A 16,518-nucleotide genomic window follows, 5' to 3' on the forward strand; every position below is an offset into this window, starting at 1 on the left:
TCCTTTGTTAAAATACATTTTTATGTATAAATGAGCCTGAAAATACAGAATCCTGCTCATGCACGTTCTGCTTTTACAATCATTGAAGTCCCAATTATGAGGCGTCTCAAAGTCAAATGACTCAGCCTCAGCATGTGGGGGAAAAAAATTAAAATCATCAAATAATATCAAGATATTCCATCATGATGTCTCAATAACAATATGTTTGAGTATATTTCACACACTTTAAAAATAAGAGTGTTTATGTTGACATGGAATGATAAAAACTTATTTATGAGACAAAATCAATCTATTCATAAAAATAAATGAAAAAATATAATGTGTTCTGTGTTTTTCCAGTGACTGGAGTTTTGGGCAAACACGTCGCTCACAGAAACCTGTTTACACAGAGAGTGTGCTGCAAGAGACTGAGCCACTTTGTGTACATCGGACAAGGTAAAGGCATCTGTCTGTCTGTCTGTCTGTCTGTCTCTCTGTCTGTCTGACTATCTATATTCTAATAGATCTAATTCATCTATGTCCTCTCTGCTCAGACATCTCGGGCAGTCCTGTCAGTGTGGATGTGGGGATGTGCCGGTCACACTGTGGGGGAGTGTCCAGAGCCTCCCTTGAAGCAGGACAGCAGGAATATTCAAAATATTCCTCCATGCTGGATTTTCTCAGAAGCAAAAAGGTGAGTGGAAGTTCCCCAGTACAGCCACAGGGATGCGCTGTAGCTTTGTGGTCGGATGGATGGTCTGACACAGAAGAAGTGCAGTGATTTTAAAGGCAGTACTTTTAGCACCATGAACGTATGTAATATGTATAACAAACAGGAGTTTACATGATTAATCTGTGATACTAGGACAGAGGTTCTCAAATATTGAGCTCTCAAAGTAACACCATTATCACCAACGTTAAAATCCAGCAAAACCAGCTACGGTCTTTTCACAGGAGGCAGATTTCTTCCCAATAATATCGTTTGCTCTCTCATCATCCTCCTCTTCCTCACATATACGTGACATTAGATGAAGATTTGTTTCTTTTCTACACACTCAAAATTCCTCAGCTCCACTCTGATCACACACACCCTGGTACATACAGCAGAACAGTGTTTCCGAAGCTCGCGTACCACTGCTTGAGAACCCTGGCTGCAGGACATTCTGTGTCATCAACATCACAGAGCGTTATAGCAGCGTGTTCTAACCCATGTCTAACCCAAACTATCTCCCACCATCGCCTTATAAAAAGATGAGGAGTCGTGGACCTGCAGCTGCAGAGAGTCCAGAGCCTCAGGACCAGCTGCCCTCCTGTGGACTCAACCACGTGTGTGAGCCCACCGGGATGCGGGTGGACCGGGTGCTGCTGCAGGAGGGACACCAGCAGGTGGAGGTCGTCGAGGAGTGTCACTGTGAGGTCAAGCTGACTCAGTGCATCCGTGTCCCCGCACTGAGGACATATTACTCCGAGACTCCGTATGAGACCGTGATCGACGTGGGAGGATGCTCCCGGTCCAAAGGTTCCCCAGGTGTGTGTGTGTGTGTGTGACCTTCCCTGTCATAAACACTGACCTTGTCCAAAACCGTGTCCTAATCATCCAAAATCACATTTCTGAGGAACTGGTTTAGTGCTTATTGATTTGTTTATGTTCCTATTTTTATTGTTTGTATGAACTTTTGGTCAATTTTTTTAAATGAAATGATTTTGAATGAGCTATAGAAATAAAGTTAAAGTTGAGGTGAAACTAGAATAGCAACCCCGCCCCCGGTATTTCTAAAACAACATCAAGATACAAGATATCAAGTTGTTATGAATGAATGAACTGAAGCTTGAGTTTTGACATTTCACTTCTCATCCAAGAAGATTCTTCAGCTTTGTTACTTCACGTCTATAGAAGAACATGTGTACATATATAAAATGTAGTTTTGTCAAAATTCAATCTTAGCGTGAAATGAAATTCAAGTTTAGTGCATATCATTATAATTAGAGTAGAACAGTGTTAATATCTGGTATATCGGAGTTATTGATGAGTGTTGTGAAACATAACAACTAAAGAGTTGAATCTGTGTTCAGATCTGAGCTGTTCTTCCTCCGTGTAAATCCATTGTTTCCTTCCGTCATTATTCACAGAGGGATTCTCCTGTGTCCCCACCAAGTTTGACTCCGCTTTGGTGGAAACCCCCAACAAAGTGGATCTCATCCAGACCGTGGTGGCATGTGAGCTGAAGGAAAGCTGCTACAGGGTCTCACATGTGGAGTATTACTATGAAATAGTCCACCACGCAGACGGGATCAAGGAAGAGAGGCTTAAAGTGAGTGTAAGCTCAGTAAAACATATGTGGAGCAAATTCAAACCTAGTTTTGCCTTTGATTAGTGTGGCATACTTTACACCAGGGGAGTGATTCATTCCTGTGATACCACTTTCAAACTGTCTCTTATTCAAGAGGAAATAGTGAGCTGGTGTGGTGCCAGACAGTAATGAAGTATCTTTATGCATCAGACTCATGTGGAAGACGACACTTAATTAGGCTAATCAACTGGCCAGTGGCTGGCACCGCGCATCCTGGTGTGAAGGACTCCAGGGTGTGTTGTATGCCTATTCATGCACAACCTGCAGCAATACACATGAAAGACTGGCAGCTTTTTATTTGAATATGAACAGAGAATGAATCTCTGCACTGGAGAGGGGGTGGGCTGCAAAAAAAAACTTCATTTTGAAGTATAAATGTTACAGTTGGTGCAGTAAAACAGCTCTAAATCCCTCATTGAACTACTTTCTAAACCATACTTGACACTTTTGTTTTCCCCTCAATAGTTTTTACTATTCAACAAACTCAGAATTTAACTTAGGAAGTACCAAAACAACTATGCACTATTTCCCCAATAAATAAATGGCTTGGTGGCAAGAATGTCTTGAAGTCTTACATCTGTATGACTGTGGTGTAAATCCTAAAGCCCAGTTTGTGGGTCATCTGCTGTGTTTTAGCGTCAGAGGTGAGAGCAGAGCAGAGTGCAAACACAAATGGCTCGTGCAGGTGTCGAATCAAAGCAGTTAACGTGCTCAATGGCAGCTGGTCTCCAGCTCTACTGGGTCAATATTTGTGACCAGCTGTGAGCTCATTGCCCTCTCTCTGTGTTGCTAATTTTCCACAGGAAATAGATGTGGGCAGATGTTTGGGGGGCTGCACTACAGGGAACCGTTGCCTTCTCAGGTAGGTATGAACACAGCTGCTACACGCACACACACACACACACACACACACACACACACACACACACACACACACACACATCGCCACTCTCAAAACAATTGCCTGTGAGCTCTGACGCCTCCTGATCCCAGCATGTTGGCTTTCCCTACATCCAGTGTCTCTAAAATTTCTACTTTTTTTGACTTTATGTCAAAGTCACTTTCCAACAGTGTTAATATACATTTCAAATAAAAGACCCATTTTTGATTATTGTCCGACAAGAACTGTAATGCCTTTGCACCTCACATTAGTCAAACTAACAATAAACTCTCCCACAACTTCAGCACAGAAAGTCATTTAACGCGACATAAAGACCATCACAAATGTCCTGCTTCTCTCGTATTTGTCTCACAGTAAATCGGTCGTGTTTCATTTTAAACATTTGTATTTTGTGCTTCACTGTATGTGTGCACAAAATACCACGTAGAGACCTTGTTATCAACTGGTCATGCTTGCAATGGCATAAACACGGGGATGATGTCACTCACAGTTCCGACGCGTTGATACACAGAAACATTGATGGCAATGAGCTAGAGAGATAAAAACTGTAGTTAAATAGTTTTGTTGACATTAAAAACAAAATGACTTGGACATGCACACAACACAAAATGAATTTTTGATGTGACTTTAAACTAATTGTGATTTTCAACTTCTTTACCACAGGAGTCCATCTGATCCACAAACGTGCCACTTATGGGCAGAGAAGCAGTCCAGCTCCTGTGTTCCTCAAGGTCACGAGAGCCACAGCTTCATCAACCAGCACGGACAGTCACGCACAGTCCTCTCCATCACTTCCTGTCTTTGCCAAAACTGAACACTGCGCCTCCTAGTGGAAAACAACATGATCTGCAGCCCACTGAAACCAATACTGTGTCATTCACTGAGGACTTTTCTACTCTAAAGTATTATTGTATGATATGTAATATATGTAAAAAATGATAATTTTGTAAATAAATTTAATACCAACATATATATTGTGATTTATCAATGACCAAAATAAAATGAAAACATATTTAACGCAAACTGCACATGAAAAGTGTCGCAAAATGATCACAGGTTACAGCCAACAAACAGCAGTGTAGTGATTGTGTGTCATTAGAATACATTGATTACAACGTATAGAACTTAAATAAAAACGTACATTACATACATTTGTAGACTTTACCACAAATACAAAATCATTGTCTGAAAACAGTTTTAAAATACGAAAGATGTCTCTTAAAAAACACGTGCAGTAGTTCACTCCTTATTCTGATATCAAAGTGTGAAACAACACGTCTGCGTCACTTTTCAGTGCCATTTAAAGACAATAGGTTTTATGGCTTGTTGGTAAGGTGCCATTTTGTAAAAAAAAACTTTGATCTCCTAAATGTTTTTACAGCGGGGGAAACTTTCTTTTGGTCTAAATTTGTCTTTAACTCGTGCGTAATTGTGCGTAAAGATCAAAGGCACCAAATGGCACAGTGCGCAATGTCTGGCTTCCTTATGGGGAATGATCAAACAAATCTAATAACCGTGTTGCAAGAGAGAGCTAAAGACATTGAGTTCTTTTTAAATGTTTTTGTTCAGGTTCGATGATTATTTACACTAAACTGAGGATGAAAAAAAGCAAGAGAACAAACGAAACGTGTAGTTAAATATTCATGGCATGACACTGTATCAAAAAAAGACTAAAATCAGGCTTTAAATTATGAATTCTCTTCTTTTTTTTCCCTTGTGGAACATCAGAGGGATCACTGGATGACGTCAGAGAAAGGTTTTACGCAGCACGTCAGCTTGTGCACTTTAGAGGATAAAAATAAAACAGAAAAAGTAGTGAGTATTCAGCTGCAGCTGGATACGCAGTTATGTAAATCTGACGACGTGTAGCCAGCGACACCTGTGTCTTTGTCGGAGTAATTGGTTTCAAACTACAACACTGTGCCCATTATTCTAAATTAATGGATTCATTTAGGCGCAGCTAACCTCCTGTGGTGAGTGCACTTCCCCAAGAGATCAGCTCCAAGCTTCCTCTGCTTCGATCCTTCACAGTCTTCACTTCTAAACTCATATCATAGAAATGTGCATGTTTCTCAACATTACACGCTCTGCTCAGACACTTTCAAAGGCTGGATTTAGTTTATTTGAGCCTTTATTGCCAGACGTGGGGACAATGGGGTTTGAATGAAATCTCCAATCGGGTTCACACCTTGTTAACACCGCCATTAGTCTCCCTTTACATTCGCTGATTGGTGATTTACATTTGCGACCAAATAGCATCTTTACTGCTGTTTACTGAGGCTTTGGGGGAACTGGAGAGTGAACGGGGGCATTTGATATAAAAAGTGGAGCCTCCAGGATCCCGCAGTCACTGCGTCTCCAGGTCACTGGCAGCTTGTGCGCTTCTGTGGACACTAACGCACCACCAATCTACGGAGATGTTGACGCTCGCGCTCATCTTTGCCGCACTTGTGTGCACGGTCGCTGCGCGGCCTTCACTCAACTACCTGGAGAGTCACTTCACCGCCGAGAATGAGTCAGAAGAAGTCCGCTCTGCCGCCATCAAGAGGCTTCTGGAGGTTTTTGGGATGGAGGACCCTCCTGCGATCCACGGACACAAGCAGCCTCCACAGTACATGCTCGATCTGTACAACACGGTCGCTGATGTGGATGGTGTTACCAAGGACCCGTATCTTCTGGAGGGGAATACTGTGCGCAGTTTCTTCGACAGATGTAAGATCCGCATGGATGCGTTTTTTATACACACACACATACATATATAAGGTAAAAAAACAACAACTCTGGAGTACTTTTGGTCTCTAATGATGTCATTTCCTCTGCAGTGCGAAGTGAACAGGTGGAGTTCAGGTTCAACTTGTCCACGGTTGCAAGAACAGAGAAGATCCTGACTGCAGAGCTTCATTTGTTCAAGCTGCGACCACAGGCCACCTCAACATTTAACAGACATCACTTCTGCCAAGTATGTAAACCATGAAGAAAGTGAGACACACTAATATCTCTCTGCATGGCCTGTTTCTAAAAGTGGCTGCATTCGCTCTGTTTGATCCAGGTCAGTGTTTATCAAGTGCTCGACACCAGCAAAAGCAACAACACACTAGGGAAGAAGCTGCTGTCTTCTCGACTCATCCCAGTCCACTCCACTGGTTGGGAGGTGTTCACCATCACTCAGGCTGTAAGTATCCTCTTCACTGAAGGTCCTGCATTAACAACATAAAACAAATGTGGAGTCTTAATTGACAAACTACTTCCTGCAGGTTCGCTCCTGGATGGTGGATGAAGGCAACAACTTGGGCCTCCACGTAGTGGTTCAAACCCTGGGTGGGAGCAGGATGGACTTGAAACTGATCCGCTTTGCCTCGGGACGCAACCACCACCAGAGCAAACAGCCAATGTTGGTTCTCTTCACTGACGATGGACGCCGCTCTTCTGCTCCTGAGATTACAGGTGAGGGTTTGATGTGGTTTTGTGGTGTTGTTGCTGATAAGCAGTGGTTTAGTGGAGAGTCAGAATGCCTTGAGTGACCTCTGGCTTCCCAACCCTCTCATCTCCTTGTTTACTGATTTACAGCAGCTTCTGTATCTACATCAACAGCTCAAGCAAGCAATTCCTGTTTTAAATGTCTAGAGTTTAGTGACATCTAATGGTGAGACTGCAGAGTGCAACAAACAGAGGTGTTTCCTAAGTGTCAGGCAATTACTGTAGCCTTTATTCCAGAAATAGATACATATACATATATATATTTAAAAGTGTGAAATTGATCAACTTTAGTGGAGTCAAATGTGCTGTTGATGCTACAAACATAATTAAGTTTATGTTTTTTGTGTGTATTTTTTGAATGGTCACTTTTACTATTGCGCAGATGTTTACATTTTAGTTTACATCAAATATAAATGCAGATACTGAAATAATGATGTAATGATACAAATAATAGCAACAACAAATAACCCAAATCATTTGGGGCCATGTTGTGTGAATCACCTGCCACTTCTCATCAAAACACCTCCAAAGTGTTGCCCTTAGTAAGTCACCTGCCGTGTTTGAAGCCTCCCAAGTGAACCATTGGACAGTTCTTCAAAGAAAAGACAGACAGACAGACAGACAGACAGACAGACAGACGTTCCTCGCTTTTATAAACTCTGTATCGAGGGAACCAAACACAACTGTGTCTAACATAAAGCTCTCCTTTCCTCCAGACCCAAATGATTTCGCAGCCACTTCCAGCCTGCCACACGCCCCCATGTCGGGTCCACCCTCCCGCAGCGCTCGCTCCCTGGACTACAGCGACGAGGACGGCACGTCCATGCCCTGCCAACGCCTGCCTCTCTATGTGGACTTTGAGGAGATTGGCTGGTCTGGCTGGATCGTGTCTCCGCGCGGCTACAATGCTTACCACTGCAAAGGCTCCTGCTCCTTCCCCCTGGGTCAGAACATGAGGCCGACCAACCACGCCACCGTCCAGTCCATCATCAACGCACTGAAGCTGATCAAAGGCATCGAGACGCCGTGCTGTGTGCCGGACAAGCTCTTCTCCATCAATCTGCTCTACTTTGACGACGATGAGAACGTGGTGCTCAAACAGTACAGCGACATGGTGGCTGGAAGCTGTGGCTGCCACTGACGTTTCAGTCGTCACTGGCGGTGTGTGGCACCGTTTAAATCCACTACGGGGACACAGACAGTCGTGCCGTGTGCCACATGTGACATGTAATATATGTAAATACCCTTAAATTATAATATATGGCAGCGATGGAAGTGACAGCCTGTGCGAAAGATGTAAATGTGTATATTTTATGTTTTCTGTTTCTGAACGATTATGCAGTCAGAATAAATGATTTAAACAAAACAATATATATATATGTATATATAATGGGAATTTATTTCATTAATTAATACCAGAAGATGGGCCGCACAGCGGATAAGTGGCTAGCACCGTTGCCTCACATCAGTGACCTTGCATTTTCTCCCTCTGTGCATGTGGATTTTCTCCAGGTTCTTCATCCCACTGTCCAAAAACATGCAGGTGAATAGTTGGTCTCTATATGTCCTGTGATGGACAGGCGTCCTGTCCAAGATGAGTGGTAAAACAAAATTGTCATATTGGAAGAAACATTTAAACATTTAAATTGTACCTAGGGTTGTGTGTGTGATAAGGTTGGTCGGTTAAATGCAGAGGTCAAAGAAAACTAATGCTAATGCTGCACTGAGTATCTTTTGAAATTTCTAACATATTAGGTCAGATGGTAGTGAGTTTTTAAGGCTTTTGCTAACTTTGCTCTTTTCATTCATCCATTCATTCATCATCCACTGCTTTATCCTGCGCATGAGGGTTGACACAGGGTGAAAGGCAGGGTCACACCCGCAGAGACAAACAAGCATTTACTCTTACAGTCACACATGTGTCCAGTTAACCTCTGCATGTTTTTGGACTGTGGGAGGAAACAGGAGAACCCACGGGGAGAACATGCAAACTCCACATAGAAAGGCCCTCAGTCGAACCAGGATTCAAATCGGCAACCTTCTTGCTGTGAGACAACAGTGCAAACCACTAGTGCCCTAAATTCAACTTCTTTAACTTGAATCTTTGTGTCAGGGTTACGCACATGCACATTCTTTGGTGTATAAATGATTAAATATTGGTGTAGAATGTGTATATAGTTTTAATGTTTCTACTGTTGCAACCATGCATTGTACTCGACAGAGTGTGGTCACATGTTTGTATAGTGACCCAGTCAAAAGTCGTCCGTGTTGTCATCGAGCATCAGTTCTTCCGTGGAAGAACTCTGCAGCTCATGTCTGGAGAGATGTTGCACGACGCCCACACCGATACTGTCACTCATCACGTTGGTGATTGTCCTCAGACGATCCCTGTCCACAGTCACAGGAGGGTTCGAGGTCACAGAATCGCCAACATGGGTTTTCCATTATACATGCTCTACTCGACTTGACTCTACTCAGTTTGGTATCTTGGTACTTCATAGTCATCATGGACACAAATGCAAACTAGTGACGGGTGAGGCAGTTGTTTTCAGTGTCACTGAATCATTAGAATCAGTAAATTACAAAGATTTGTTCACAGAACGGTTCAGTACTCCCTGCACGACCGGAGCACAGACTGAACAGGCTCACGATCGCCGGCTTTCCGCAGTGCTGTCACCAAATACGTTTTGGGATTTTTAAGCATTTTTAACTGATCTGATAGCAGCAGGTACCACGTACTATCCCGACTGGTAAAGCAAAAAACAAACAAACAAGTAGAATCGAGTCGAGTCGAGTCGAGTCGAGAACTGCTAGAACTGTATAATGGAAAAGTGCCATTTGTGGATCTGTACAGTAGTTCACCAATATGCTGACGTAAGCACACACACACTTACAGGATCCAGTCTACTGTGATGATTAATGAAATGCCATCCAGTGGCAGTCCTGCTGATGACAGCACCATCGCCATGGCTATGAGGGCTCCCTGTGGAATACCTGTCACCCCCATAGCTGCAACTGCAGCAGTTATTCTGCAATTACATCATTAAAAAGAGACAATAATCAGAATCTCCATATAAACCCAAAATATCACAATATCAAGGAATATCAAGGTCCAGTGTGTAATTAGTGACGTCTAATTGTTGTCAATTAGCTCCTCCCTTTCTCAAGCATGTCAGGCAAGTATATTTTTCTTTTTGTTTATGTACTAGACTTCTATTTCATAATGCACACACACACACACACACACACACACTTAACTTAATAAAAGGCTCATTCTAAAGATACGACATTCGATAAATGAATGTTTATTCATTTGCATTCATCACGTTTATGGTAAATGGTCTGTATTTACTGTGTATAACACTTTTCTAGTGTCTACTCAAAGCTGCTTTTACGCTACAGTTTTGCCATTCACCCATTCACACACACTTTTTCTATCACATGTCTTGCACACCCATTCACACACACCTCAGGAACAACATGGGGTTGCCCAAGGGCACATGGACATATAGACTAGCAGAGCCAGAAATCAAACCCGACTCGCTTGCTACCACTGAGCTACCGTTTCTTACAGAACTGCACATGATTGTTGAATGATTTTAGTAATTGTAGATTCAATGTTTATAGTCCTATAACTGAGCCTCTTGAGGACCTTTGTCACATGTCAAACCCTCCTTTCCAGTTAGTGTTTCCACTGTCACAGTTTATGAAGATGAAATGTCAAAAACAGATAGCATCTGTGCAACGAGCACTCCAAAGTGTTGCGTATTTTGGGTAGTTGTAGCAAGAAAATATGGAAAGAGTGGTAAAGCATATAACACAGAGCGGCTCCCTGTCCTTAACTGAACAAGTTCAAAGTGAAATTCCTCAAATATGAAAGTGGAAGGTCAAAGATAAAACTCAAACATACGCAATGATGACGATTTGGCCAGAGCTGAGTTCAATATTATGAACCTGTGCTATGAAAATGGCAGCGATGGTCTCATAGAGTGCAGTTCCATCCATGGTCAAAACCGCACCTAATGGCACCATGAAGCGTGTTACCCTTTTGTCCAATTTAAGATTATTCTCCAGACAGTGCAAAGTAATGGGGAAAGTAGCAGAACTGTGAAAGAGCAAATATACAGTTTAATATATGCTCAATAGCAATCAAGTCAGCATCCAAACTCAGTAGTCGCTCACCTGGATGATGTCCCGAAGGCAGTGGTAATAGCGTCGAGGAGACCTGCTATGAACCTGAAGGGATTCTTACGTGTGACGATGAAATAGATGAGAGGCATGAGGACCAACGATTGGATTGTCAGGCCTGTGATGACAGTGACAATGAACAGGCCAAGTTGGCGTCCCATATCAACAAAGTCTCTCAACTTTAAAATCTGTCCCCCGATCAAGAAGATGATCCCTACTGGGGAGTACCTGCAGGAGAGAGATCACAGACAACCTAAGATAAGATAAGATTTCAATAACTGAACATTTATTATTTTTAATGCTATTTCCCAGCCAGCATCTCTATGTGGGCCACATAAGGGTTATATTTGGGGCTGACAGAGCCAAGCCGAGCCAACCCAAGGCAGTCTGTCTATGGTTTCCATGGGGTCCCATCCATGTTTGCCCACACGGGCTTCCCACGTGGGGCCCATGTTACTGAAACTATATGGGGCCCGCATGGACATGCTGGTTGAGTTGTTGTTATAGGTCCTACTCGGCAGCCTATGGCTGAATGAAAGGGAATTGGGTTTGTAACGGAAGGGTCCCGGGTTCAAATCCCGGGACAGGTCAAGGGCTGGGGTTCAAATCCCGGGACAGGTCAAGGGCTGGGGTGCTCCTGAGCAAGGTACCTAACCTCATTATGTGGACTATTGCATCAATCAATCCAAAAATTGGATTTAAGCAGTTAATTCTGCAAGACACTACACTACGCATTGTTATTTATCTTTTTTATTTTAGACAACATTGATTTTTGTCATTTACCAATTAATTTACCAAAGAAAAGCAATCTCTATGGATGATGATGGTGAAGAAGAAGGGTCAGTCCAGAGTAGCGATGGACAGATATCACTTCTTTGTATTGGATATAGATATCACAATCTTACATGCTTTTTATTAGGATTTTCTTTGAATAATTACAGTGTCAAGGGGCAAAATAAAAAATAATCATTTTCTCAGAGTTCGTATTGTCCAGTGGTTTTGGTGACGTCGTCCACTTTTTCATGTTTTTCATTAAATAGCATCTCTTGTAATCTCAATGTACTGTATGTGTCAATTTTTGTCAATTGGCATCGAAACGTCACAAATAAATGTATCATTGCAAATCAAAGAGAGTGTGTTAGAGTCTATATTTGTTTTTTTTCAATCCTGTCATATCGGTCCTGTGTACAGTAAATGTCAAATTATTTAAAAACAAACAAACAAAAGCTTACCAGATGATTGCGTTGACAAGATTTATGATGGCTTTATTGAGGCAGTTGAAAAAGTCCTTTAGAGGTTTCCCCTCATCACCCATTAGACTCAGGGTGATGCCAAATGCTATGGAGAAGAACACTACACCCATAATATTCATCCCATCTGCGCTGCCTTCCTTTGGTGTTGGCATTGATATTGTGTCATCTGAAGGGGTTCAAGTGATGTTGTTACAAGTCAAAACAGCAATCGTTTATTTTAAATGAAAAAGACAAACAGTCTGATTGAACTCACCTTTTTCAGTTGCATTGATGACACCTGAGGTTTGATTTTCAGAATAAACCGTTTTATACTAAGTAAAAGACGAGAGAAAATGATGATTGCTGGCCAGTCATTTAAAAACAATCACACTGTGACCGTAGCTCACCATTTTGAAACAAGATTCCACCAGATTTGGAGGAAATATATTTCTGCAATGATGAAAGAGATCACATCATAAATCATGGATTTATATTTAAACAACGGTGACATTAGGGAATGTTCTGTCTTCATACACACCTGATGAGATCAAGAAAGACATCCAAAGTCTGCGTCCCCCTCGATTCACCACCAGAGGCCTCTGAGGTGCTCGCAGCGGATTTCCCTGGCCTGATACAAAGAACCAGGAGGATGGCAGTTGACAGAGCCAGAAGCATGGATGTCACATAATAGCACATAGAATATAGACCCATTTTTCCGTACGTCTCCTTGTCCACAGATGCTATGCCTAAAACGGAATAAAGTATATATATATATGTATAAAGTAACGTATCACTATCAAAGTCAGTGCAAATATTACCACACGATCCTGCAATAAATCCCTCTTCTGTGACCAATTTGATTGTTGTAGGCATTAATCAGGATTCTACTCTGGACCTTTAAAAACTAAAGAATGTATTTGTGTTTTATAATTGCTCTTTGTGCTCAACGAGACTGTCTGAGTGAATGTTAAGATTAAATGAAATAAAATTAAATAACATCACTGAAAATTGCCCTTAGAGGGCAGTAACATCACAAAGGTTTCTGAGTATTCATTTGCACTTTTCATATTCATAAGTGATACTGAACTGAACTTGAATTACGAGTCAACCAGTTTAACAACAAGATCAACAATATTTAGAATCATTTAATATTATTTCAATATTTAATCATTTTCTTCCCACACATGACTGAGGCCCCTGGTGATCAGGTGCTTATTTTGCTTTTGCCTTGTTGGGATCTGACCTGCGACCAGACTGGAGGTGATGAGAGGAAGTATCATCATGGTTAACATCCTCAGTAGCAGCTCTCCAGGAAAGTTGAAGTATTGTATCTGAGTGGCTGTCATGTGAACGGAGTGCAGAGCAAAACCCAGGGTGAGACCTAGAGGAAATACAAACATTGCAAGTATGAAGTACATCAAGTACAGTATGAAGACCAGGCTCAGAAAGACTGACCTTATGAAGTACATGTATTTTATGTTTAAATGAAGTCATATCTTTGGACAACTGCTCACAAAATATTTCATTTTAAAAGAAAACAGTTGACACACTCCAAAGTTGACTTATACAGTATTGTCTCCAAATAATTGTCCTCAATGACTTTATCATGAGCCCTCTGTGATTGACAGAATTGGTTTTTAAGTGATATTTCTATCTGTGTACTCTTTGTACAAGTATCAAGATCAAAAATCAACACTGAGATTAAAAGAAAACTGACATGAGTTGAAAAGAGGACGCTTACCCAGGACAATTCCAGCCACTGTGAGAAGAAAAAAAGCATTTCTCCTCAAAAAGCCTTTGAAATCATGTTTGCTACACGGTAAACAAGTCAAACGCGAGTGTTTCTCCTCTGACGGTTCGAGGCATGTCTGAAAATCATCCACACCAGACTTATCTTTACTCATCTTAAGGCAGAGCGGCAACTCTCTGTCCGTCTCTCCTATATTAGCAGCAGAAGAAAGGATAATAATGAAGACCTGTGTATTTCTATGTCTTGAAAAAAACAGAATTCAAAACCAGAATTCTTTGTTTAACTTAATTTTTGTTCCAGTTCTTCCACCCCACAGGCTGTTTGATTTACTTCATCAAATAAGTTTAAGTCTCAGCCGCCACCACTGCAGTTAGAAGAAAGAAATGAATTAAACAATCACTAAAGACATTTGATTATATTTCAGGGAATTGTGAATTTCATATTCTTATACATGAATATAAACATTGTAGATTCAGATACAGAAAAAGAAAATGTTCAGTTCCTCATTCTAACGTCCACTTTGTGTGTGTTTTTGGGATCTTGGCCAAACCAGTCATTTTCTTTGTTGTGCCAGAGGTCTTAGAATTTGCATTTCCCAGACATGTTATTTGCTCTCTCTCTCTCCCTAAGAGCACAGAGCATTGTGGCTGCTGTAGAGAGGCCAAAAGAAAATAAATAGAAATATAAAGTGTCTTATAACTTTTTTTTCAACCTAGACAATCTAATAAAAAGAATGATTTTGACCAACTACATAAACTTACCTGAGCAAAAAGTTCTCAAAATCTTTATATGTCACAGTTCAAAGTTCGCTTGGCTTGTTTTTATGAACAAAAATGAAAGAAAAAACTGTCATTTTTGTGACTTCTGCACAGTTATTGCTACTTTATATCACTACTTGATATGAAATTAGTCAGAACGTTGACTCAACAACTCATAGGAGGACGTAAAAAACGAAATATGTGATCTATAAACACACATGCCGAGGATGTCCATATAAGGAGTTGTGTATTATTCACCAAGGGTGCACTGTGAGCACTAAGGGTTCACATGGACGCACGGCGGAGAGAGACAGTAACACCACGAGTGATTATGACTCGACGTCCTGCGTATAGTCTACATACGTCAAGCAATGCAGGGCATGAAACAGTAGGTGGCGTCATAACAAACAAGGGAGACGTTTACCTAAATATTTCAAGCACGTATTGTTATTATTATTATTAGCACTAGTAGCCTTAGTAGCATTATTATGCTATGATTAAATCTGATATCAGTATGATTTTTATCAACAGTCTCTGCTGCTGCGTGTATTAATGACATTGTAGTACAATAAACAAGGCATATGCGATTCAGAACTGTCCTGACTAAACCTATAACTTAATGCAACTCTAATATATCTGATCCTGGTCTCTGTCTCTACCTCTTTTTTTTGGTCCTCTAGCAATAAAATGGAATTAAATACAATTTATTCTATAAATAAAACCCCAAAAGTGCCTACAATTAGAAGGCAACTGAAGACAGTGGACGGAAAATTCAGTTCAGTCTGTTGAGTGGAAAGATGCAGGTGCAGTAACAATATGGTCATAATACTGTTCATAGGGAGGTAATATTATGGTATACCATGTTATTTCTTACTGTCATTTCCAGCTTGGTAATAACAGTGGTAATAAGGCTATAATATTACAGTAAAACCATGTTATTTACAAAGTAATATCCCATCAACAGTAATGATCACCAGTGTAATATTGTCATATGAATTAACAAGCTGTTACTTTGTGGTTATTATTGAAATGAGATGGTTTTACCATAATATTAATTTTCCGTTATGATACTATTCTAATATTGTTAATGTAGTGTAGTGAGTTTATAAAAGTATTAATAATACAGGTAATAAAAACTGCACATTGACATAAAGGATGATCCAGTGTATGAATGTCATCCAAATGGTTCTTTGATAAGAGAAAAAGGGGAAAAAAGATAAGGGGAAATAAACTCTTAAAGGACTGGCGTGTTTAGGTGAAATGAATTTAATTTGGAAGAAATGGAAGTAAATAATTCACTCCAACTCACTTGGAATTACGGGAAGAGTGAGTCGAGGGATATTCAGCTGCAACATTCAAGTTGACCAGTAAATGCCACTAGACTTCACTCATTGTTCTTGTATTATTATCTAATTGTTTCTATACAAATGCATCTTCAGTTGCAGCAACCCTTTAAAAACATTCTCCCCGTTTCACTGAAGTCATTGACTGTCCTCTGTCTCCCCTGCCATTGATCCAACTACAGACATACATGCATGTGAAGGCAATAATGCACTTGTTATATGGCAGTGAGAGCGTATGTTGTGCCTATGTAGTTCATTATTGCAAATACACATCCAATGACTAAGTTCTCTGCTATAAAAACTCAACTTTTCTCCCAACGATAACTCAGTTTACTTGCTAGGAAGCCATGACTCTAAAGAGTGTAACCTGAGCACTGACCGAGGCGTTGGCCTTCAAGTGGCACTAAAGGGGGTTGATACCACTTGGCATGATGCTGAAGGACAGCCCGTGCTCATTGTCAAAGGGGCTGCTATTCACAATGGAGAAAACGAGAAAATGTTGCCATTATAATGGGGACCAAATGGCCCAGTGGCAGCCC

At 41.0% G+C, this 16,518-nt stretch overlaps 3 protein-coding genes across 4 annotated transcripts in view; 2 read left to right on the forward strand and 1 right to left on the reverse strand.

Moving 5' to 3' along the window:
• LOC122768338 overlaps window positions 1-4,110 on the forward strand; it is a 4,441-nt gene extending 331 nt beyond the window's left edge. The window contains exons 2-7 of the mRNA XM_044024267.1: window positions 340-435; window positions 534-673; window positions 1,231-1,507; window positions 2,110-2,291; window positions 3,134-3,192; window positions 3,895-4,110. Coding sequence (XP_043880202.1) covers window positions 340-435; window positions 534-673; window positions 1,231-1,507; window positions 2,110-2,291; window positions 3,134-3,192; window positions 3,895-4,045 — 905 coding nt within the window. The 3' untranslated portion in view covers window positions 4,046-4,110. The remainder of the gene's footprint in view (window positions 1-339; window positions 436-533; window positions 674-1,230; window positions 1,508-2,109; window positions 2,292-3,133; window positions 3,193-3,894) is intronic.
• A 1,538-nt stretch (window positions 4,111-5,648) lies between these two features.
• On the forward strand, window positions 5,649-8,017 carry LOC122781489 (bone morphogenetic protein 2-like). Its single transcript, XM_044045180.1, has 5 exons — window positions 5,649-5,943; window positions 6,054-6,190; window positions 6,281-6,403; window positions 6,486-6,675; window positions 7,425-8,017. The coding sequence occupies exons 1-5, from the start codon at window positions 5,649-5,651 to the stop codon at window positions 7,847-7,849; spliced, it is 1,170 nt and encodes a 389-aa protein (XP_043901115.1). The 3' UTR covers window positions 7,850-8,017.
• An 847-nt stretch (window positions 8,018-8,864) lies between these two features.
• On the reverse strand, window positions 8,865-14,074 carry LOC122776192 (excitatory amino acid transporter 1-like). Of its 2 annotated transcripts, none has more exons than XM_044036606.1 (10): window positions 13,870-14,074; window positions 13,372-13,509; window positions 12,667-12,874; window positions 12,536-12,578; window positions 12,403-12,460; window positions 12,129-12,315; window positions 10,891-11,124; window positions 10,619-10,813; window positions 9,603-9,737; window positions 8,865-9,096 (listed from the first exon to the last, which is right to left on the reverse strand). In XM_044036606.1, the coding sequence occupies exons 1-10, from the start codon at window positions 14,030-14,032 to the stop codon at window positions 8,961-8,963; spliced, it is 1,497 nt and encodes a 498-aa protein (XP_043892541.1). In that variant the 5' UTR covers window positions 14,033-14,074; the 3' UTR covers window positions 8,865-8,960. The 2 variants fall into 2 exon arrangements, with proteins under 2 accessions (XP_043892541.1, XP_043892550.1); XM_044036615.1 differs by having other exon boundaries at window positions 9,001-9,096; window positions 10,663-10,813.
• Window positions 14,075-16,518: the final 2,444 nt, after the last annotated feature.

This window comes from Solea senegalensis, linkage group LG1 (genome assembly GCF_019176455.1).
Source record: "Solea senegalensis isolate Sse05_10M linkage group LG1, IFAPA_SoseM_1, whole genome shotgun sequence".
In the NCBI taxonomy this organism is placed as follows: domain Eukaryota; kingdom Metazoa; phylum Chordata; class Actinopteri; order Pleuronectiformes; family Soleidae; genus Solea; species Solea senegalensis.